Source organism: Pelodiscus sinensis, chromosome 24 (assembly GCF_049634645.1).
Source record: "Pelodiscus sinensis isolate JC-2024 chromosome 24, ASM4963464v1, whole genome shotgun sequence".
Lineage (NCBI taxonomy): Eukaryota > Metazoa > Chordata > Testudines > Trionychidae > Pelodiscus > Pelodiscus sinensis.
The window spans coordinates 3,159,533-3,181,896 of NC_134734.1; the positions used below are offsets into that span (position 1 = coordinate 3,159,533).

Consider the following 22,364-nt stretch of genomic DNA (forward strand, 5'->3'; position numbering starts at 1 on the left):
GGGCGCACAGAGCCCTCCCGGGGGTACCCCAGCTCATCGGGAGATTTGCCTAGTTTGACAACAGGCGCCATAAAAAGCCCTGGTGAAGTCAGTCCCTGCTAAGCTTTCCTACAGGGACTTGTTCCCACTGCTCCGTGCTCTGACCCCGGACGGTGAGTATCAGGGTTCTCAGCCTGTCGATGTATAAGTGTCTGAGAAAACAGGAGGGCAGCCGTCAGTGGCAGCGTGCCCCCCCCGCTTCCAGGAGAGCTCGTGCTGGCCCCCAGTGGGTCTCTCTCGCCAGCAGAGGTTGGGGCAATAAAAGACCTCCCCTCCCCTCCCCTCCGCTCTCCTCCCGTCCCCTGCTCTGTCTCCCTGCAGGTCCCCGTGCCCCGTGGGGCGTTGCTGGACGTCGACAGGAAGAGGCCGACAGCGCTGTGCCCCTCGCGGCGGGTTTGCCGAGCGCCGGCGGGGGCGTCCATTGGCTGCGGGCGCTCGGCGAGGCCAGTCTGTGCTGCTCTGCTCCGGGTGGTGTTGGGGCGGGAAGTGGTGAGTCCGGGCTCCGGGCTGCAGTTTGAGGCATCGGCTTCTGGGCGACAGCAGCAGCGTCGCCACCTGTCGTGCCGGCGTCTCCGCAAGTGACCAGCCGCAGGCGGCGAACGGTGACCCGCGAGTGCTGCCGAGCCGCACGGGAGGAAGTGTCTGCAAAGCGACAGTCGCCAGGCCCCCGGGGCCGCTTGGGAGCCCTGCACCGACAGGCCGCTTGCTCGTGCCTTGACCTGGGGGAGCTGCCGTCGCCCCGGACGCCAGCGGGACCCCTCCACACGGGCAAGGGGATGCCAGGGCCTGGGGTGCCTCACTCCCGCCTTCACTTCCCAAGCAGCTTTGCCGGGCGCACTGACGAGCCTGGGCCATGCCCCGAGCCTTTCGCCGGCCGTTGTTGCCGCCCTGCTCACAGCCCCCCCAGGGACCGGTGTGTGTGTTGTGGTTTCCATCACCGCTCTGCTCTCAGCCGCCTCCCTCCTCTTCTTAGTGGGCCTGGAGGCTTTAGAGGCCCCAGCAGGGCTGGGAACTGGTTCCAGGCCGGGGGCCGTTGACCCAGAGAAAACCAGTCGGGGGCCGCACACAAGTGAGAAGCAAAAGAACCAACAACCCCTCACAGAGGGGGGGGCCTACAGAGCGGGAGAAAGACACCACAGCCGGTGGGGGGGGCGGCGCTAGTCGAGTTGTGTGCTCCAGCCCTGCAGTGGGGGGCGGGGAGGGAAGGCTGGAGCCCAGTGCGAGCTCCCCAGTGCTGGGAGGAGGCTTGAGGCTTGGGGGCTGGATCCAGACAAGCTGGGGGCCCCTGGGCTTGACATTCCCCACTCCTGATCTCAAGGATCTGCCCAGCCGGCTCTTTGGGTGAGATCCGAGGTATCAATCGCCCTGGGACTGGGGCTGGTCCCTTTGGGACTGGGAGAACCTGTCTGGAGCTGGGGGGATTGGTTAGAACCTCTCCCCTGTGTGAGGGGGGGCTGGGTGGGGCACAGGGAGCACTGGGGTGTCTGAGGGGAGGGGGGGGATGGGTTAGAACCTCTCCCCTGTGCGAGGGGGGCTGGGTGGGGCACAGGGAGCACTGGGGTGTCTGGGGGAGCTGGGGGGATGGGTTAGAACCTCTCCCCTGTGCGAGGGGAGGCTGGGGGGGACAGGGAGCACTGGGGTGTCTGAGAGAAGGTGGGGGGATGGGTTATACCCTCTCCCCTGTGCGAGGGGGGCTGGGTGGGGCACAGGGAGCACTGGGGTGTCTGGGGGAGCTGGGGGGATGGGTTAGAACCTCTCCCCTGTGCAAGGGGAGGCTGGGGGGGACAGGGAGCACTGGGGTGTCTGAGAGAAGGTGGGGGGATGGGTTATACCCTCTCCCCTGTGCGAGGGGGGCTGGGTGGGGCACAGGGAACACCAGGATGGCAGCTGAGGTGCTCAGTGTGGCTGGTTTGGTGCCTGACACAGGAGGACGCCAGGCTCAGGCTGTAAGTAGCCCTGTCTCTAGGCAATTTGCCCTGACTTGCCCCCTCAGCGGCGCCACGGAGGTCGGACAGGAAGGCCGGTCTGCAGGGTGGACCCTCTCCCAGGCGTGTCCCTTGCGGGTTTGCCCCCCCCCACCCTCACGTGGGTCTGTGCGTGTGGGAGCCAAACCAGGATCCCGTGCGCCCAAGGGCGGCTTTCGGAGAGCAGAGAGGTAGCGAGTGGGGGCCCCGGGCTCTGCTGGACTGGTCTGTTCAGCATCTGCAGGGCCGCTCGCCGGGCGATCCCTCATGTGGGGCTGAAATGCAATCAGCTCTGGGGAAGGGCACGGGGCTGGGCATAGAGGGACCCTGGTGCCCCAGGTGCTGCAGGAAGGAGGCTGCGGCCCAGACCTTTTCTCTCCTGCCCCAGGGCTCGTCTCGCTGACCAGCCTCCTGTGCCGGCCGCTGCTCCCCAAGACCTCAGCCGCCTTCCCCTCGGGCTGAGGCCCCCGTGTGGCTGGTTCTGCTACATGGGCTGCCTGGCCTCTTCTTCTTTCTCCCGGGTGGTGAGAGCTGGGTGCTCGGCCCGCGGATGTGGACACGGGGTCATAGTTAGATACCCTGGTGGGAGGGGCTATCAGGTTGTGGGAGGCACTGTGGGTGGGATTCCAGGGAGGGAGCTGGGGGTGAGCGGGGCTCTTGGGGGGGCGATAGGATAGTGTGTGTGGGAGCACTGGGGGTATGGACGAAGGCGAGAGGTCAGGGTAATGTGGGGGAGGGGTGTCTGTGCCCCATGAAAGGATCAGGCCCACCCCCGAGGCTGGCACGCACCCAGTCCCCTCCCCCCCCAACAGGGCCCAGTGACCCCAAACACCTCAGCTAGGTGGGTCTCCAATGATCTCCCAGGTTCCACGGAACAGATTCACCGGTGACCCCTGGCCAGAACTGCTCCCCCTGAGTCACTGTGTGTGTGTGTGCGTGTGTGTGTGTGTGTGTGTGTGTGTGTGTGTGTGTGTGTGTGTGTGTCCGTCCCTGCTGCACCCCCGGGGTATGTAGCCACACCTATGACCCTGTGTCCAGCTGGCATGTGGCTTGTGCACGGCCCCCAGCCCCTGAGCTCCTGGCGCAGGAGAGACTGAGGTGGGACAATTGTGCGGAGTTAAGGGCGTTGGCGAGGGCTGGCCGCTGGGCATCGCCCCCCAGGGAGATGGCGCTGCGAGGCCTGGCCCAGCCTGGCCGTTCCTAGGATTATGGGGAAGGGGCCGTGGGGCCAGTAGGACTCTGCGATGCCCCAGAGGCTCATGGGAGACTCGCTCCAGACGAGACGGTGCCGTTCGGTTCCCTTTGCCCAGCGCCGGCTCCGAGCAGAGTCACCGAACCGCAGGGCCGGGGATTTCCTGCCATTTCCCTCCTGGCCAGGCTGCGCCCTGGGCTCAGCGCCCGCCAAGGGCTGCCCCTTGCTCCGCCTCACGCTGCCCCGGGCCAGGGCAGGAGATCGTGTCCCTCCTTCCTCCCCATGCCAATCAGCATCACGCCCTGCCGCCTGGGGGGAGAACCCAGGAGTGCTGGTCTCCAGCTCCCCTCTCTCTAACCCATAGACCCCACTCCCCTCCCCGAGGCGGGGACAGAACCCAGGCGTCCGACTCCCTTTCAAACACCATAAAATCCCCAGGCACGATGCTTTAGAAACAGATCTGTGTAATGTCTGTACAAAGCCTGTGGGTTGGATGCCAAAGGACGGGGCTGCATTGTGCGTATGGGGGGGGGGGGCAGAGGGGTCACGGCTGGAGGGGACAGCTGAAGGTGGGGGGCCCCATGGTAGCAAGAGGCCGGGGCTGAGAGGGGCCAGTGCTGCACGCTCACCCCTCTCTCTGCCCCCTGCTCCGGGCTGTTCAGGGAATCAGCTCCATGATGCTGCTGGCTCCGGCCAGCCTCCGGCCAGCGCGGCTTGAGGCTCAGCTCGAGGGGTCCTTGGGGATGAACATCGTCACTGCACCTGGGGAGAGCAGGGACTGGGGCTCAGTGCGGTGATGGGACCCTGGGAGCAGCCCCCATGGGGACCATCCCAGAGGTGGCTGAATGTGAGCGCCCGGCGAGGAGTCCCCACGTCCCATCCCTGGAGGACTGAATCTCAGCTCCCGGAGAGGGCTCCCTCTATAAACCCGCCCTGAGCTCTGCCCCAGACTCAGCTGCATTTGAGCTCCAGGTGAGAGATCCCTGGGGACCCTCTCCCAGTGCTGTACTCACCGGTGAGGAGGAAGAGGGCGAAGGAGGCCCAGCCGAGGCCGAAGGACCAGCTCTAGGAGAAGGTGGGGGGTTGGCCTGGACCTGGAGGCCTAAAGCGTGCCATTTCGGCTGTGAACACGGCCATGGCGGTCATGGTACAAAGTCCTAGGGCACAGAGAAGAGCACGGACACCCGGTTAGTGCAGCCCATGCCCAGCCCCAGGGCCACTGCCGCGAGGGGGAGCTGCCAGAGCCCTGAGGGTGGTCCCTGGCCTGGGGAGAGCTCTCCAGGACTGGGGTTGGGGGGAACCCCCTGGGCGCGGTACCTGCGCTGAAGCTGCCCACAGCAGAGACCAGGGTGAGGGGCACGGGGCCGAGGTGGGAGCGGAAGAACGAGGTGATGACAGCAATGCTGGAGACCCCCCCAGCGATCATGGCGAGGAACAGGAAAGCCCTGGTGGCGCCAACATAATCTGAGGAGCCAAGAGAGACCAGGGTTACATAGAGAATAACCCTGCAGCAAACTCCCATGGAAGCCAGGAGTCCTGGTTCCCAGTCCACTCTGCTCTGACCACTACACCCCTCTTCCTTCCCAGAAGCGAGGAAAGAACCCAGGAAGTCAGGGTTGTGCCCAGTGGAGCTGGTTGGTGGCAGCGGTGGGATCCCTGGCAGAGCCGCCTGCCCTTACCTGACACTGCAGGATATTTTCCGCAGATTGAATAGTAGCAAACCTGCCACAACGCCATAACGAATCCACCGTTATTCACCCGCCAGTGGTCGGAGCCCAGGGCGAGCAGCAGCAGCAGGAGGCTGAGCAGAGCGAGGCCGGTGCTGACGATCCGGAGGGGCTGAATGGCAGGGGTAGCTGGGGGCTGAGGAGCCGGGATCTGGGAACACCTGCCAGGTGAGGAAGAGAGAGATGGGAAATCGCGGCCTCAGGGAACCTGGTGCAGGCTGGGCTGAGTACCAGATGGAACAAGTTGTCCCTCCCCCCCACTGTGTGCTGGGCTCATGTCCCTGTCGCTGTTACATCCTGACTCGTGAGATGTGCAGGGTCCTTCTCACCCTCATTTCAACACAGGAAACCTCTGTCCACCGAGTTGTTTCTGTGCTCCCCAGCCGTGCTGCCAGCCCTGCTCCAGCACCTCCGGGCTAGTGCCTCAGCCAGGGCCTTGGGAGCACGGTGCCTCCATGGGAGCCAGCACCCCTGGGTGTTTCCTGAGCTCTCGGCGAGGGGAAGGGTCAGAAGTGCTTGGCTGTGGGGGGAAGTGAGGTGTGCTGCCTTAGAGCAGTGGCTCTCCGCTAGGGACACATACCCCAGGGGCGCACAGAGCCCTCCCGGGGGTACCCCAGCTCATTGGGAGATTTGCCTAGTTTGACAACAGGCGCCATAAAGAGCCCTGGTGAAGTCAGTCCCTGCTAAGCTTTCCTGCAGGGACTTGTTCCCGCTGCTCCGTGCTCTGACCCCGGACGGTGAGTATCAGGGTTCTCAGCCAATGGGAAAACGGGAAGGGCAGCCGTCAGTAACAGCGGGCTATGACATCGTGTGTGTTGTGTCGGATTGTGGAAACAGGTCCTTTCCCAGTGAGGTGAAACATGGGGGTGGGCAAGGGAAATCAGCAGTCGGGGAAGTTTAGGGGCAGGGAATCCTGCAGGCAAACCCCATTAGTTCCCAGTGGCAGGGAGTCCCACGGGATAACCCCAGTTCTACCCATTGGTAGGGAGTCTCCCTGGTTTGCCTTTGCAATAGCCAATGTCTGTGGTGTCTAAGAGGCCTCAGCTAGGAAATTCCCCTTCAGATGCAGCGTCGGGCTCTCTGCCCATCGTCTCGACTCACCTGGGTGGCGGATGGTGGAAATATGGAGCCAGCTCAGACAGAGGCTTGGATGGCTTGTGCTTGCCGGCAAAGCGCCGTCCGTGTGTCTGTCCCCTCAACGTCAAACCCTGCCAGTGTGGTGAGCTCACTCGCCGTAGCTCTGTGACTTCTGCACGCTCCACCCCCACAGCCACGCTCCACCCCATCGGAGGTGGGGAGAGAACCCAGGCGTCTTGGTTCCCAGCCCCACTAATGCGGCACATTACAGGTATTACCTCCTATCGCCAATGAGTGCCCCTCTGCTATCCAGTGGCAGGTAGTCCCATGGGCTGATCCCTCTGCTATCCACTGGCAGGCAGTCCCACAGGCTGACCCCTCTGCTATCCAGTGGCAGGTAGTCCCACAGGCTGACCCCTCTGCTATCCAGTGGCAGGTAGTCCCACGGGCTGATCCCTCTGCTATCCAGTGGCAGGCAGTCCCACAGGCTGACCCCTCTGCTATCCAGTGGCAGGTAGTCCCACGGGCTGATCCCTCTGCTATCCACTGGCAGGCAGTCCCACAGGCTGACCCCTCTGCTATCCAGTGGCAGGTAGTCCCACGGGCTGATCCCTCTGCTATCCAGTGGCAGGCAGTCCCACAGGCTGACCCCTCTGCTATCCAGTGGCAGGCAGTCCCACAGGCTGATTCCTCTGCTATCCAGTGGCAGGCAGTCCCACAGGCTGATCCCTCTGCTATCCAGTGGCAGGCAGTCCCACAGGCTGACCCCTCTGCTATCCAGTGGCAGGTAGTCCCACGGGCTGATCCCTCTGCTATCCAGTGGCAGGCAGTCCCACAGGCTGACCCCTCTGCTATCCAGTGGCAGGCAGTCCCACAGGCTGACCCCTCTGCTATCCAGTGGCAGGTAGTCCCACGGGCTGATCCCTCTGCTATCCAGTGGCAGGCAGTCCCACAGGCTGACCCCTCTGCTATCCAGTGGCAGGCAGTCCCACAGGCTGATTCCTCTGCTATCCAGTGGCAGGCAGTCCCACAGGCTGACCCCTCTGCTCTCCAGTGGCAGGCAGTCCCACAGGCTGACCCCTCTGCTATCCAGTGGCAGGGAGTCCCCCAGGCTACAGGTCCTGGCTCCCAGACACGCTAATACAGCTGATGTGGGACTAGGCGCTCATCTGTGGAGAGGTGCCCGTGTGAGGAGGAAGGGCCTGAATTTTGCACCCTTTCGTGACACAGGCTGCACCTCAACCACAACCACAGGCCTGCGAGCTCACTAGAAAAACTTAGTCACAACCAATGCATTAGTGGGCTGGGGGCGGAGTGTCTAGTGGTTAGAGCAAGGGGACTGCTGGGTTCTTCCAAGAGCTGGCTGAGGTGTGGCAAAGCCAGCAGGGAGCTATTTCAAGAGCTGGCAGGAACAAGGGTGCAATAGCAGAATACCTGTAAGAAATGTGATGTTACTTTTACTGCTGGGGTAGGGTCTAGTGCAGTGGTCCCCAGTGTGGTGCCCACGGGCGCCATGGTACCCGCAGGGACACTTATGTGCGCCCGCCTAGTGACCAGGGCCTGCCCGAGCCATTCTTGTGCCCCGGGCCTCAGGCCCCCGCCCCGGGCACGCAGCATGCGAAGTGCCACCCCCAGGCGCCCAGCAGCCCCAAAGGTTGGGGACCACTGGTCTAGTGGTTAGAGCAGGCGAACAATAGCTGTGAGGGCTCTTGTGTTATCTACATGTGGTGGGAACCTCTCGGGGTGAGAGACTGAGAGGGGAAGCCGTGTTAGTCTGTAACTGTAATAAAAAAACCCATGGGCAGTCCAGTAGCCCCTTAGAATTGCACAGGGTAACCCCAGTTCTACCCAGTGGCAGGGAGTCCCACAGGTTAATCCCACTGGTACCCAGAGACAGGGAGTCTCACTGGTTTACCTTCAGAATAGCGAGGGGCAGATGACCGTTTTGTGGGGCCCCGGGCAGCATAATTCCGCGGGGGCCCCCCCTTTGGCACGCGGATGCGCAGTGACGCAGCGTTGGGCTCTCTGCCCATCGTCTCGACTCACCTGGGTGGCGGATGGTGGAAATATGGAGCCAGCTCAGACAGGGGCTTGGATGGCTTGTGTTTGCCGGCAAAGCGCCGTCCGTGTGTCTGTCCCCTCACTGCCAAACCCTGCCAGTGTGGTGAGTTTACTCGCCATCGCTCTGTGACTTGTACATGCTCCACCCCCACCAGAGGTGGGGGAGAACCCAGGTGTCCTGGTCCTCAGCCCTGCAATTAAAGCACATTACAGACCCTACCTCATATCTCCATTGAGTGCCCCTCTGCTCTCCAGTAGCAGGAAGTCCTGCAGGCTGACCTCTGTGCTATCCAGTGGCAGGTAGTTCTGGAGGCTAACCCCTCTGCTATCCAGTGGCAGGCAGTTCCTCAGGGTAACCCCTCTGCTATCCAGTGGCAGGCAGTCCCACAGGGTAACCCCTCTGCTATCCAGTGGCAGGCAGTTCCGCAGGCTGACCCCTCTGCTATCCAGTGGCAGGCAGTCCCGCAGGGTAACTCCTCTGCTATCCAGTGGCAGGCAGTTCCTCAGGGTAACCCCTCTGCTATCCAGTGGCAGGCAGTCCCACAGGGTAACCCCTCTGCTATCCAGTGGCAGGCAGTCCCGCAGGGTAACCCCTCTGCTATCCAGTGGCAGGCAGTCCCACAGGCTGATCCCTCTGCTAGCAGAGATGCCTGTCACTGGATATCTAGTGGCTATCTCTAGGTGAGGACGGGCCTGCGTCCCAAGGGCTGTGAGAGTGAGGGACACACATGCAACCCTGACCCTTCCTGTTGTAGAGAGCTTCAGGAGGTAGCCGAGTTACTCTGTTACGAAAAATCCAACAAATGGTCTGGTAGCACTTTATAGACTAACAAAACATTTTGGCTGTGTCTAGGCTGGCGAGTTTTTCCAGAAAATCAGCTGCTTTTCCGGCAAAACTTGCCAGCTGTCTACACTGGCCACTTGAATTTCCGCAAAAGCGCTGACGATCTCAGGTAAGATTCTCAGTGTTCTTGCGGAAATACTGTGCTGCTCCCGTTCGGGCAAAAGTCCTTTTGCTCAAAAGGGCCAGTGCAGACAGCTCGGATTTGTTTTCCGCAAAAAAGCCCCGATTGTGAAAATGGCGATCGGGGCTTTTTTGCAGAAAAACGTGTCTAGATTGGCACGGACGCTGTTCCACACAAAGTGCTTTTGCGGAAAAGCGTCCTGCCAATCTAGACGCTCTGTTCCGAAAATGCTTTTAAAGGAAAACTTTTCCGTTAAATGCATTTCCGGAAAATCATGCCAGTCTAGATGTAGCCGTAGATGGGATCATGAGCTTTCTTGGGCACTGTCTCCTTTGGTTTCCAGTTCAGTCGCTGCTGCAAATCTTGTAGTTCAGGGGTAGTGAAAGTCCTAGTTTTGGTTGTTTTTGTACCTTCCTCTGTCTCCTGTTCTTTCATTATACTAACAACTGGAGCAAGGGCACATGAGGTATTACAGTAGCTCCCTGACCCATCCGTTCAGGAGTTATCATCTGCCTCCTCCTTGTCACTCCAGATGTTCTCATCCCCATCCTCCGGGTCCCAATTCTCACATCTGCATAGAGCTGCCACTTTAGCACGACTCACTTTGTTTTCTTACAGGCAGCAACATGTCTTTCAGTCTCTTGTCTCCCTCCTGACACCGGGAGTTTACTTCACTTCCTCTCCTGCCCGTCTGTAAAGGTTTGTGTGTCTCTCATGCCCTGCCTGAGCAGCTGGATGGTGTTTTCGGCTTGTTCTAATCGCAGGTGCAATTTCTTTCTTTCACTAGCAACTTGATCCATGTGCAGATCTCCTGCCTCCAAGGCAGTTACTAGGAGCCAGGAGACAGTCGCAGGTCGAATGACACCCTTCTCCCTCTTTCACTCCCGTCAGCATGTCTGCCAGCTCCCCAGGGTTTTGCCAAATTGTCTGCACTTCATCCCTATCCCAGCCGAATGGTGGCTGCTTTTGAGGAAGGAGTCGGGCAAGAGCAGTCCAGGGCTTGCCAGGTGTCCGTCCTGGCAACAGCCCCCGATCTTGGTCTTTTGACCCCATGTCCATTTGAAGAACGGCATGATTCCTTTATCCTCTCGGTGCTCCGAGTCCCCTCCCATCCTGTGCGTGATGCCAGTTGTCGTGTGGTTTGGCTTTTAGACACTAGAGGAGCCAGTAAAAACACCTCCGAGAAACTCGTGTTAACTTTATTGTGCACAGAACAGGAAAGGAAAGCAATGCAAAGTTACACAGATCTATTTCAGTACACGGGGTAGCTAGCAAACAGGACACTGGGCTATATGGACCTTTGGTCTGACCCAGTCTGGCTGTTCTTATGTTCCTATAGTCCCCTCGTCTGCCCTGCTGGAAAATGTCCCTGAATTAGTGCCTGGTTGAACTTGAGCAGATCCCAGAGGAAATCACCCAGTCGTGCCTTAACAATTGCTGGTGGTGAAGAAACCAGCTGAGGAGTCTGGAGACGGCTACTGAATCTGTTGCCACTGAGGACCCAATGAGATTGAATAAAATTGTAACACCTAGAACCCATAGGAATCTGGAGATAGCCAGGAATCTAGAACCCAGGCACAGTGCCATGTTTACGAATGGTCAGATACCTAGAACCCATCAGCTTTTAGAACTACCAAGAAATGGGAAGCCTCGTTCTCACATCTCCCTAGGTCAGGTTCTGTTCCGTGTTCTTAAATTCTGACCCACGTCTTACACTAGACTTGAGAGCACTGCTGCCAAGTTCAGCAACAAACACAGCCTTTACACTAATGGAGATTGCCTAGCTCCTAGAACTGACCTTGGGAGATCATTGAGTCCAAACCTTTGCAGCAGGACCAAGCACCATCCCTGACAAATTGTTGTCCCCAAATGGCCTCTCCAAGGCTTGAACTTACAACCCTGGGTTTAGCAGGCCAATGCTCCAACCACTGAGCTATCCCTCCTCCCCACATTGAAGCAGCTTGTAAATGTATAAATGACCACGAGGGCACCAGTCACCGACTCTGGCAACCCCTTTGTGTAGAGATTCAAGCCCTGGTAGAGGTGGGAGGGGCGGCCCTAGACTAGCTGCCAGCAACTGGCGCCCTAGGCAACCCAGGCAATCGGCGCCCCACCTCCAAACCCCTCAATGGTATTGCACCACGATTTGGAGCCCCGTTTAACTTGGCGCCCTAGGCGACCGCCTAGTTCACCTATATGGACGGGCCGCCCCTGGGTAGAGCAGCCAACCGAGGAAGAAGGAAGCCACAGCAGCCACCATGACTTTGAAGGGCTTCCCAGCCCACATTGGCCTCTTCTCCTTCATCTTCAACCCCACCCAGCCGTAGCATCCCGCAATGGTGCAGAAGGGCAGCAGGAAGCCCAGCAGGCAGGGGCAGACGACCGTTTTGCGGGGCCTCGGGCAGTAGAATTCCGCGGGGTCCCCCCTTTGCCACGGCGCATGCGCGGGGCTTTTTGAAGCGCGGAGCCCGCGGTGGCCGCCCCGTTCGCCCTGCCCTATATCCGCCCCTGCCAGCAGGAACCGGATCACAAACGTGGTCAGATGGATCCATCTCCCTGGCTCCTGCACCACGGCTCTGTTCCAGTCTCTGGAGAGGGCATAGTTCCTGATACGGATGATTCTGTCCCCGTCTACCACATGGGTCTCCCAGAAAGCCAAGTAGGGGACACTGAGAGCAAAGGAGACCAGTCTCATACCCACAGCCAGCGTCCCAGCCTGGCGCATGGTGCGATGATGCCGGTACCAGACATGGTGGCAGATGAGGATGTAGCAGTCCAGGTTGATGAGGGTGAGCAGGAAGATGGAGGAGAACATGGCTCGGGAGACGCAGGTGTTGAGGAGTTTGCACATGGCCGTGCCGAAGACCCAGTGGAAACCCATCAGGATGTAGATGGCGAAGAAGGGGATCAGCAGAGTTTAGAGGAGGTAGCAGAAGACCAGGTGGAGGAACCAGAGCGTGGTCACCGTCCTCCTCATCTTCCACCCAAAACAGCCACAGGTACAGCCCGTTCCCCACCACACCCAGGAAGGTGATGAAGAGCAACCTGGCTGTGGCCAGGTGAACGGGCATCACAGCTGCTGGGCTCTGGCTGGAGTTTGCCTCTGCGATTGGTAGGAGAGTTGTGATCTCTTGTTCCATGGTGCCCTGGGGGGAAACGGAGGCAGAGCTGGAAGTGAGGGCAAAGGAGGGGAACGGAAGAGTGGAAGAGGAGAGAAGAGAAATAGCAGAGGGTGTTTGGAAGGCACCATCAGAGAGGACCTTTATGGGCACCCTCGGCTCCTCCAGAACATCCAGGCTGGATATGATGGGGAGCTGGGCTACAGCCGGTGGAACTCACTGCTGCAAGATGGAGCCCTGGGCAGTGGAGGAGGGAAAGAAGATAGGTGCAGGGGGAGCAGAGAAGGAGAAAGTCTAGTTGATCACACACAGCCCTGTGCTGAGAATACAACATGGCTGTGAGCTGGAGGACAGGCTGGCTCAGAGGGGTGGGGATGGACTATCGGGCCTTTCCCCACTAGGAGGCGCTGGCTCCACTCTGTCTCCAGGGCAGGGCCGGGCTGGCTCAGGAGGGTGGGATCGGTGTTGCTGACTCCCAGCGTGTAGAAGCTGGTGCCAGTGGAACTCTCTGCTACCAGATGGAACAAGTTTCCCCTCCTCTCTTCTGTGCTTATCTGCCTGTCGCTGTTACATCCTGACTCGTGAGACTGGCAGGGTCCTTCTCACCCTCATTTTAACACAGGAAACCTCTGTCCACCGAGTTGTTTCTGTGCTCCACAGCCGTGCTGCCAGCCCTGCTCCAGCACCTCCGGGCTAGTGCCTCAGCCAGGGCCTTGGGAGCACGGTGCCTCCATGGGAGCCAGCACCCGTGGGTGTTTCCTGAGCTCTCGGCAAGGGGAAGGGTCAGAAGTGCTTGGCTGTGGGGGGAAGTGAGGTGTGCTGCCTTAGAGCAGTGGCTGTTTGCTAGGGACACATACCCCAGGGGCGCACAGAGCCCTCCCGGGGGTACCCCAGCTCATCGGGAGATTTTGCCTAGTTTGACAACAGGCGCCATAAAGAGCCCTGGTGAAGTCAGTCCCTGCTAAGCTTTCCTGCAGGGACTTGTTCCCGCTGCTCCGTGTTCTGACCCCGGACGGTGAGTATCAGGGTTCCCAGCCCATCGATGTATAAGTGTCTGAGAAAACAGGAGGGCAGCCGTCAGTGGCAGCGTGCCCCTCCCCCCTTCCAGGAGAACTCGTGCTGGCCCCCAGTGGGTCTCTCTCCTCAGCAGAAGTCGGGACAATAAAAGACCTCCCCTCCCCTCCCTCCCCTCCCTGCTCTGTCTCCCCGCAGGTCCCCGTGCCCCGTGGGGCGTTGCTGGACGTCGACAGGAAGAGGCCGACAGCGCTGTGCCCCTCGCGGCGGGTTTGCCGAGCGCCGGCGGGGGCGTCCATTGGCTGCGGGCGCTCGGCGGGGCCAGTCTGTGCTGCTCTGCTCCGGGTGGTTTTGGGGCGGGAAGTGGTGAGTCCGGGCTCCGGGCTGCAGTTTGAGGCATCGGCTTCTGGGCGACAGCAGCAGCGTCGCCACCTGTCGTGCCGGCGTCTCCGCAAGTGACCAGCCGCAGGCGGCGAACGGTGACCCGCGAGTGCTGCCGAGCCGCACGGGAGGAAGTGTCTGCAAAGCGACAGTCGCCAGGCCCCCGGGGCCGCTTGGGAGCCCTGCACCGACAGGCCGCTTGCTCGTGCCTTGACCTGGGGGAGCTGCCGTCGCACCGGACGCCAGCGGGACCCCTCCACACGGGCAAGGGGATGCCAGGGCCTGGGGTGCCTCACTCCCGCCTTCACTTCCCAAGCAGCTTTGCCGGGCGGACTGACGAGCCTGGGCCTGGAGGCTTTAGAGGCCCCAGCAGGGCTGGGAACCGGTTCCAGGCCGGGGGCCGTTGACCCAGAGAAAACCAGTCGGGGGCCGCACACAAGTGAGAAGCAAAAGAACCAACAACCCCTCACAGGGGGGGGGCCTACAGAGCGGGAGAAAGACACCACAGCCGGGGGGGGGGGCTAGTCGAGTTGTGTGCTCCAGCCCTGCAGTGGGGGGCGGGGAGGGAAGGCTGCAGCCCAGTGCGAGCTCCCTAGTGCTGGGAGAAGGCTTGAGCCTTGGGGCTGGATCCACACAAGCTGGGGCCCGCATCCGGCCCCCAGACCTGAGGTTTCCCACCCTTGTCCTAAAGGATCGGCCCAGCCGGCTCTGTTGGGTGAGATCCGAGGTATCAATCGCCCTGGGGCTGGGGCTGGTCCTTTGGGACTGGGAGAACCTGTCTGGAGCTGGGGAGATGGGTTAGAACCTCTCCATTGCGTGAGGAGGGGCTGGGTGGGGCACAGGGAACACCAGGATGGCAGCTGAGGTGCTCATTGTGGCTGGTTTGGTGCCTGACACAGGAGGACGCCAGGCTCGGGCTGTAAGTAGCCCTGTCTCTAGGCAATTTGCCCTGACTTGCCCCCTCAGAAGCGCCGCGGGGGTCGGACAGGCAGCCGCTCTGCAGGGCGGACCCTCTCCCAGGCATGTCCATAAAATCCCCGTCACGTGGGTCTGTGCTTGCAGGAGCCAAACCAGGATCCTGTGCGCCCAAGGGCGGCTTTTGGAGAGCAGAGAGGTAGCGAGCGGGGGCCCCGTGCTCTGCTGGACCGGTCTGTTCAGCACCTGCAGAGGCCACTCGCCGGGTGCAGGGAGACCAGCACCTCTGGCGTGGGGTACGGGGGCGGGTTATTCAGGGATCCCTCACGTGGGGCTGAAATGCAACCAGCTCTGGGGAGGGGCACGGGGCTGGGCATACAGGGACCCTGGTGCCCCAGGAGCTGCAGGAAGGAGGCTGCGGCCCAGACCTTTTCTCTCCTGCCCCAGGGCTCGTCTCGTTGATCAGCCTCCTGTGCCGGCCGCTGCTCCCCAAGACCTCAGCCGCCTTCCTCTCGCGCTGAGGCCCCCATGTGGCTGGTTGTGCTACATGGGCTGCCTGGCCTCCTTCTTCTTTCTCCCGGGTGGTGAGAGCTGGGTGCTCGGCCCGCGGATGGGGACACGGGGTCATAGTTAGATTCCCTAGTGGGAGGGGCTATGCGGTTGCGGGAGGCACTGTGGGTGGGATTCCAGGGAGGGAGCTGGGGTGGGTGGGGCTCTTTGGGGGGCGATAGGATAGTGTGTGTGGGAGCACTGTGGATATGGAGGAAGGCGAGGGGTCAGGGTAATGTGGGGGAGGGGTGTCTGTGCCCCATGAAAGGATCGGGCCCACCCCCGAGGCTGGCACGCACCCAGTCCCCTCCAACCCCAAACAGGGCCCAGTGCCCCCAAACACCTCAGCCAGGTGGGCCCCCAATGATCTCCCAGGTTCCACGGAACAGATTCACCGGTGAACCCTGGCCAGAACTGCCCCCACTGAGTAACTCTGTGTGTGTGTGTGTGTGTGTGTGTGTGTGTGTGTGCGCGTCCCTGCTGCACGCCCCCCCCCCCCCAGCGTATGTAGCTACACCTATGACCCTGTGTCCAGCTGGCATGTGGCTTGTGCACGGCCCCCAGCCCCTGAGCTCCTGGCGCAGGGGAGACTGAGGTGGGACAATTGTGCGGAGTTAAGGGCGTTGGCGAGGGCTGGCCGCTGGGCATCGCCCCACAGGGAGATGGCGCCGCGAGGCCTGGCCCAGCCTGGCCGTTCCTAGGATTACGGGGAAGGGGCTGTGGGGCCAGTAGGACTCTGCGATGCCCCAGAGGCTCATGGGAGACTCGCTCCAGACGAGACGGTGCCGTTCGGTTCCCTTTGCCCAGCGCCGGCTCCGAGCAGAGTCACCGAACCGCAGGGCCGGGGATTTCCTGCCATTTCCCTCCTGGCCAGGCTGTGCCCTGGGCTCAGCTCCCGCCAAGGGTCACCCCTCGCTCCGCCTCACACTGCCCCTGGCCAGGGCAGGAGATCGTGTCACTCCTTCCTCCCCACGCCAACCAGCATCACGCCCTGCCCCCTGGGGGGAGAACCCAGGAGTGCTGGCCTCCAGCCCCCCTCTCTCTAACCCATAGACCCCACTCCTCTCCCCGAGGCGGGGACAGAACCCAGGCGTCCGACTCCCTTTCAAACACCATAAAATCCCCAGGCACGATGCTTTAGAAACAGATCTGTGTAATGTCTGTACAAAGCCTGTGGGTTGGATGCCAAAGGACGGGGCTGCATTGTGCGTATGGGGAGAGGCAGGGGGGACACGGCTGGAGGGGACAGCTGAAGGTGGGGGGTTCCCATTGTAGCAAGAGGCCGGGGCTGAGAGGGGCCAGTGCTGCACGCTCACCCCTCTCTCTACCCCTGCTCTGGGCTGTTCAGGGAATCAGCTCCATGATGCTGCTGGCTCCGTCCAGCCTCCGGCCAGCGCGGCTTGAGGCTCAGCTCGAGGGGTCCTTGGGGATGAACATCGTCACTGCACCTGGGGAGAGCAGGGACTGGGGCTCAGTGCGGTGATGGGACCCTGGGAGCAGCCCCCATGGGGACCATCCCAGAGGTGGCTGAATGTGAGCGCCCGGCGAGGAATCCCCACGTCCCACCCCTGGAGGACTGAATCTCAGCTCCCGGAGAGGGCTCCCTCTATAAACCCGCCCTGAGCTCTGCCCCAGACTCAGCTGCATTTCAGCGCCAGGTGAGAGATCCCTGGGGACCCGCTCCCAGTGCTGTACTCACCGGTGAGGAGGAAGAGGGGGAAGGAGGCCCAGCCGAGGCCGAAGGACCAACTGTAGGAGAAGGTGATGGGTTGGCCTGGACCTGGAGGCCTAAAGCGTGCCATTTCGGCTGTGAACACGGCCTTTTCTGCTGTGAACACGGCCATGGCGATCATGGCACAGAGCCCTAGGGCACAGAGAAGAGCACGGACACCCGGTTAGTGCAGCCCATGCCCAGCCCCAGGGCCCCTGCCGCGAGGGGGAGCTGCCAGAGCCCTGAGGGTGGTCCCTGGCCTGGGGAGAGCTCTCCAGGACTGGGGTTGGGGGGAACCCCCTGGGCGCGGTACCTGCGCTGAAGCTGCCCACAGCAGAGACCAGGGTGAGGGGCACGGGGCCGAGGTGGGAGCGGAAGAACGAGGTGATGACAGCAATGCTGGAGACCCCCCCAGCGATCATGGCGAGGAACAGGAAAGCCCTGGTGGCGCCAACATAATCTGAGGAGCCAAGAGAGATCAGGGTTACATAGAGAATAACCCTGCAGCAAACTCCCATGGAAGCCAGGAGTCCTGGCTCCCAGTCCACTCTGCTCTGACCACTACACCCCTCTTCCTTCCCAGAAGCGAGGAAAGAACCCAGGAAGTCAGGGTTGTGCCCAGTGGAGCTGGTTGGTGGCAGCGGTGGGATCCCTGGCAGAGCCGCCTGCCCTTACCTGACACTGCAGTATATTTTCCGCAGATTGAATAGTAGCAAACCTGCCACAACCCCATAACGAATCCACCGTTATTCACCCGCCAGTGGTCGGAGCCCAGGGAGAGCAGCAGCAGCAGGAGGCTGAGCAGAGCCAGGCTGGTGCTGACGATCCGGAGGGGCTGCATGGCAGGGGCAGCTGGGGGCTGAGGAGCCGCGATCTGAGGACACCTGGCAGGGGAGGAAGAGAGAGATGGGAAATCGCGGCCTCAGGGAACCTGGTGCAGGCTGGGCTGAGTCCCTCTTAGAGACGGGGCCCGTGGTGCCGGATGGGCTGCGGCAGGGCCTCTGCTCCACAGAGTGGCAAACCGAGATGAACGGGAGCCGTGGAAATTGCAGAATTGTGGCCGGAGGCTAAACCAGCGCGGCTCTGAGCAAGGGCCGGGTGCCGTCTATCGATGCCCCATGGACAGGGGCTGCTGCCAGCTGCTACGTGTCTTGTCTTCACTTTGCGGTCACGGCGCCCAGGGCAGCCCGATCGGTGGGGCCAGAGACCACGCACAGGGGTGGGGAATGGAATATGGGGCTTTTCCCCAGCAGGAGGCTCTGTCTCCACTCTGTCTCCAGGGCAGGGCCGGGCTGGCTCAGGAGGGTGGGATTGGTGTTGCTGACTCCCAGGGTGTAGAAGCTGGTGCCAGTGGAACTCTCTGCTACCAGATGGAACAAGTTGTCCCTCCCCCGCACTGTGTGCTGGGCTCATCTGCCTGTCGCTGTTACATCCTGACTCGTGAGATGTGCAGGGTCCTTCTCACCCTCATTTCAACACAGGAAACCTCAGTCCACTGAGTCGCTTCTGTGCTCCCCAGCCGTGCTGCCAGCCCTGCTCCAGCACCTCCGGGCTAGTGCCTCAGCCAGGGCCTTGGGAGCACGGTGCCTCCATGGGAGCCAGCACCCGTGGGTGTGTCCTGAGCTCTCGGACAGTGGAAGGAGTGAGAAGTGCTTGGTAGAGGGGGGGACATGAGGTGTGCTGCCTTAGAGCAGTGGCTCTCTACTAGGGACACGTACCCCAGGGGCGCTCAGAGCCCTCCCGGGGGTACCCCAGCTCATCGGGAGATTTGCCTCGTTTGACAACAGGCGCCATAAAGAGCCCTGGTGAAGTCAGTCCCTGCTAAGCTTTCCTACAGGGACTTGTTCCCACTGCTCCGTGCTCTGCCCCCCAGATGGTAAGTATCAGGGTTCTCAGCCAATGGGAAAACGGGAAGGGCAGCCGTCAGTAACAGCGGGCTGTGACATCGTGTGTGTTGTGTCGGATTGTGGAAACAGGTCCTTTCCCAGTGAGGTGAAACATGGGGGTGGGCAAGGGAAATCAGCAGTCGGGGAAGTTTAGGGGCAGGGAGTCCTGCAGGCAAACCCCATTAGTTCCCAGTGGCAGGGAGTCCCACGGGATAATCCCAGTTCTACCCATTGGCAGGGAGTCTCACTGGTTTGCCTTTGTAATTGCCAATGTCTGTGGTGTCTAAGAGGCCTCAGCGAGGAAATTCCCCTTCAGATGCAGCGTCGGGCTCTCTGCCCATCGTCTCGACTCACCTGGGTGGCGGATGGTGGAAATATGGAGCCAGCTCAGACAGAGGCTTGGATGGCTTGTGCTTCCCGGCAAAGCGCCGTCCGTGTGTCTGTCCCCTCAACGTCAAACCCTGCCAGTGTGGTGAGTTCACTCGCCGTCGCTCTGTGACTTCTGCACGCTCCACCCCCACAGCCACGCTCCACCCCATCAGAGGTGGGGAGAGAACCCAGGCGTCCTGGTCCCCAGCCACACTAATGCAGCACATTACAGGCATTACCTCCTATCGCCAATGAGTGCCCCTCTGCTATCCAGTGGCAGGCAGTCCCACAGGCTGACCCCTCTGCTATCCAGTGGCAGGCAGCTCCGCAGGCTGACCCCTCTGCTATCCAGTGGCAGGCAGTCCCACAGGCTGATCCCTCTGCTATCTAGTGGCAGGCAGTCCCACAGGCTGACCCCTCTGCTATCCAGTGGCAGGCAGTTCCGCAGGCTGATCCCTCTGCTATCCAGTGGCAGGCAGTCCCACAGGCTGACCCCTCTGCTATCCAGTGGCAGGCAGTCCCACAGGCTGACCCCTCTGCTCTCCAGTGGCAGGCAGTCCCACAGGTTGACCCCTCTGCTATCCAGTGGTAGGCAGTCCCCCAGGCTTCAGGTCCTGGCTCCCAGACACGCTAATACAGCTGATGTGGGACTAGGCGCTCATCTGTGGAGAGGTGCCCGTGTGAGGAGGAAGGGCCTGAATTTTGCACCCTTTTGTGACACAGGCTGCACCTCAACCACAACCACAGGCCTGCGAGCTCACTAGAAAAACTTAGTCACAACCAATGCATTAGTGGGCTGGGGGCGGAGTGTCTAGTGGTTAGAGCAAGGGGACTGCTGGGTTCTTCCAAGAGCTGGCTGAGGTGTGGCAAAGCCAGCAGGGAGCTATTTCAAGAGCTGGCAGGAACAAGGGTGCAATAGCAGGATACCTGTAAGAAATGTGACGTTACTTTCACTGCTGGGGTAGGGTCTAGTGCAGTGGTCCCCAGTGTGGTGCCCACGGGCGCCATGGTACCCGCAGGGACATTTCTGTGCGCCCGCCTAGTGACCAGGGCCTGCCCGAGCCATTCTTGTGCCCCGGGCCTCAGGCCCCCGCCCCGGGCACGCAGCATGCGAAGTGCCACCCCCAGGCGCCCAGCAGCCCCAAAGGTTGGGGACCACTGGTCTAGTGGTTAGAGCAGGTGATCAATAGCTGTGAGGGCTCGTGTGTTATCTACATGTGGTGGGAACCTCTCGGGGTGAGAGACTGAGAGGGGAAGCCGTGTTAGTCTGTAACTGTAATAAAAAAAACCCATGGGCAGTCCAGTAGCCCCTTAGAATTGCACAGGGTAACCCCAGTTCTACCCAGTGGCAGGGAGTCCCACAGGTTAATCCCACTGGTACCCAGAGACAGGGAGTCTCACTGGTTTGCCTTTGCAATAGCAAATGTCTTTGGTGTCTAAGGGGTCTGAGCGAGGAAATTCCCCTTCAGATCCAGCGTCGGGCTCTCTGCCCATCGTCTCGACTCGCCTGGGTGGCGGATGGTGGAAATATGGAGCCAGCTCAGACAGGGGCTTGGATGGCTTGTGCTTCCCAGCAAAGCGCCGTCCGTGTGTCTGTCCCCTCACTGCCAAACCCTGCCAGTGTGCTGAGTTTACTCGCCGTCACTCTGTGACTTGTACATGCTCCACCCCCACCAGAGGTGGGGGAGAACCCAGGTGTCCTGGTCCTCAGCCCTGCAATTAAAGCACATTACAGACCCTACCTCATATCTCCATTGAGTGCCCCTCTGCTATCCAGTGGCAGGCAGTTCCGCAGGGTAACCCCTCTGCTATCCAGTGGCAGGTAGTTCTGGAGGCTAACCCCTCTGCTATCCAGTGGCAGGCAGTTCCTCAGGGTAACCCCTCTGCTATCCAGTGGCAGGCAGTCCCACAGGGTAACCCCTCTGGTATCCAGTGGCAGGCAGTCCCACAGGGTAACCCCTCTGCTATCCAGTGGCAGGCAGTCCCACAGGGTAACCCCTCTGCTATCCAGTGGCAGGCAGTCCTGCAGGGTAACCCCTCTGCTATCCAGTGGCAGGCAGTCCCACAGGCTGATCCCTCTGCTAGCAGAGATGCCTGTCACTGGATATCTAGTGGCTATGTCTAGGTGAGGACGGGCCTGCGTCCCAAGGGCTGTGAGAGTGAGGGACACACATGCAACCCTGACCCTTCCTGTTGTAGAGAGCTTCAGGAGGTAGCCGAGTTACTCTGTTACGAAAAATCCAACAAATGGTCTGGTAGCACTTTATAGACTAACAAAACATTTTGGCTGTGTCTAGACTGGCGAGTTTTTCCAGAAAATCAGCTGCTTTTCCGGCAAAACTTGCCAGCTGTCTACACTGGCCGCTTGAATTTCCGCAAAAGCACTGACGATCTCAGGTAAGTTTCTCAGTGTTCTTGCGGAAATACTGTGCTGCTCCCATTCGGGCAAAAGTCCTTTTGCGCAAAAGGGCCAGTGCAGACAGCTCGGATTTGTTTTCCTCAAAAAAGCCCCGATTGCGAAAATGGCGATCGGGGATTTTTTGCAGAAAAGCGCTTCTAGATTGGCATGGACGCTGTTCCACACAAAGTGCTTTTGCGGAAAAGCGTCTGTGCCAATCTAGACGCTCTGTTCCGAAAATGCTTTTAACGGAAAACTTTTCCGTTAAATGCATTTCCGGAAAATCATGCCAGTCTAGATGTAGCCGTAGATGGGATCATGAGCTTTCTTGGGCACTGTCTCCTTTGGTTTCCAGTTCATTCGCTGCTGCAAATCTTGTAGTTCAGGGGTAGTGAAAGTCCTAGTTTTGGTTGTTTTTGTACCTTCCTCTGTCTCCTGATCTTTCATTATACTAACAACTGGAGCAAGGGCACATGAGGTATTACAGTAGCTCCCTGACCCATCCGTTCAGGAGTTATCATCTGCCTCCTCCTTGTCACTCCAGATGTTCTCATCCCCGTCCTCTGGGTCCCAATTCTCACATCTGCATAGAGCTGCCACTTTAGCACGACTCACTTTGTTTTCTTACAGGCAGCAACATGTCTTTCAGTCTCCTGTCTCCCTCCTGACACCGGGAGTTTACTTCACTTCCTCTCCCGCCCGTCTGCAAAGGTTTGTGTGTGTCTCATGCCCTGCCTGAGCAGCTGGATGGTGTTTCCGGCTTGTTCTAATCGCAGGTGCAATTTCTTTCTTTCACTAGCAACTTAATCCATGTGCAGATCTCCTGCCTCCAAGGCAGTTACTAGGAGCCAGGAGATAGTCGCAGGTCAAATGACACCCTTCTCCCTCTTTCACTCCCGTCAGCATGTCTGCCAGCTCCCCAGGGTTTTGCCAAATTGTCTGCACTTCATCCCTATCCCAGCCGAATGGTGGCTGCTTTTGAGGAAGGAGTCGGGCA

General features: G+C 60.3%; 1 protein-coding gene and 1 pseudogene across 1 annotated transcript; both read right to left on the minus strand.

Annotated features, from left to right (window-relative positions):
- Positions 1-10,691: 10,691 nt before the first annotated feature.
- Positions 10,692-12,168, minus strand: LOC142819697 (putative G-protein coupled receptor 33; annotated as a pseudogene).
- A 4,018-nt stretch (positions 12,169-16,186) lies between these two features.
- LOC142819630 (protein NKG7-like) lies at positions 16,187-19,083 on the minus strand. The gene is made up of 5 exons (XM_075907921.1): positions 18,955-19,083; positions 17,390-17,598; positions 17,028-17,174; positions 16,703-16,867; positions 16,187-16,451 (listed from the first exon to the last, which is right to left on the minus strand). The coding sequence occupies exons 2-5, from the start codon at positions 17,553-17,555 to the stop codon at positions 16,411-16,413; spliced, it is 519 nt and encodes a 172-aa protein (XP_075764036.1). The 5' UTR covers positions 17,556-17,598; positions 18,955-19,083; the 3' UTR covers positions 16,187-16,410.
- Between the last annotated feature and the right edge of the window lie 3,281 nt (positions 19,084-22,364).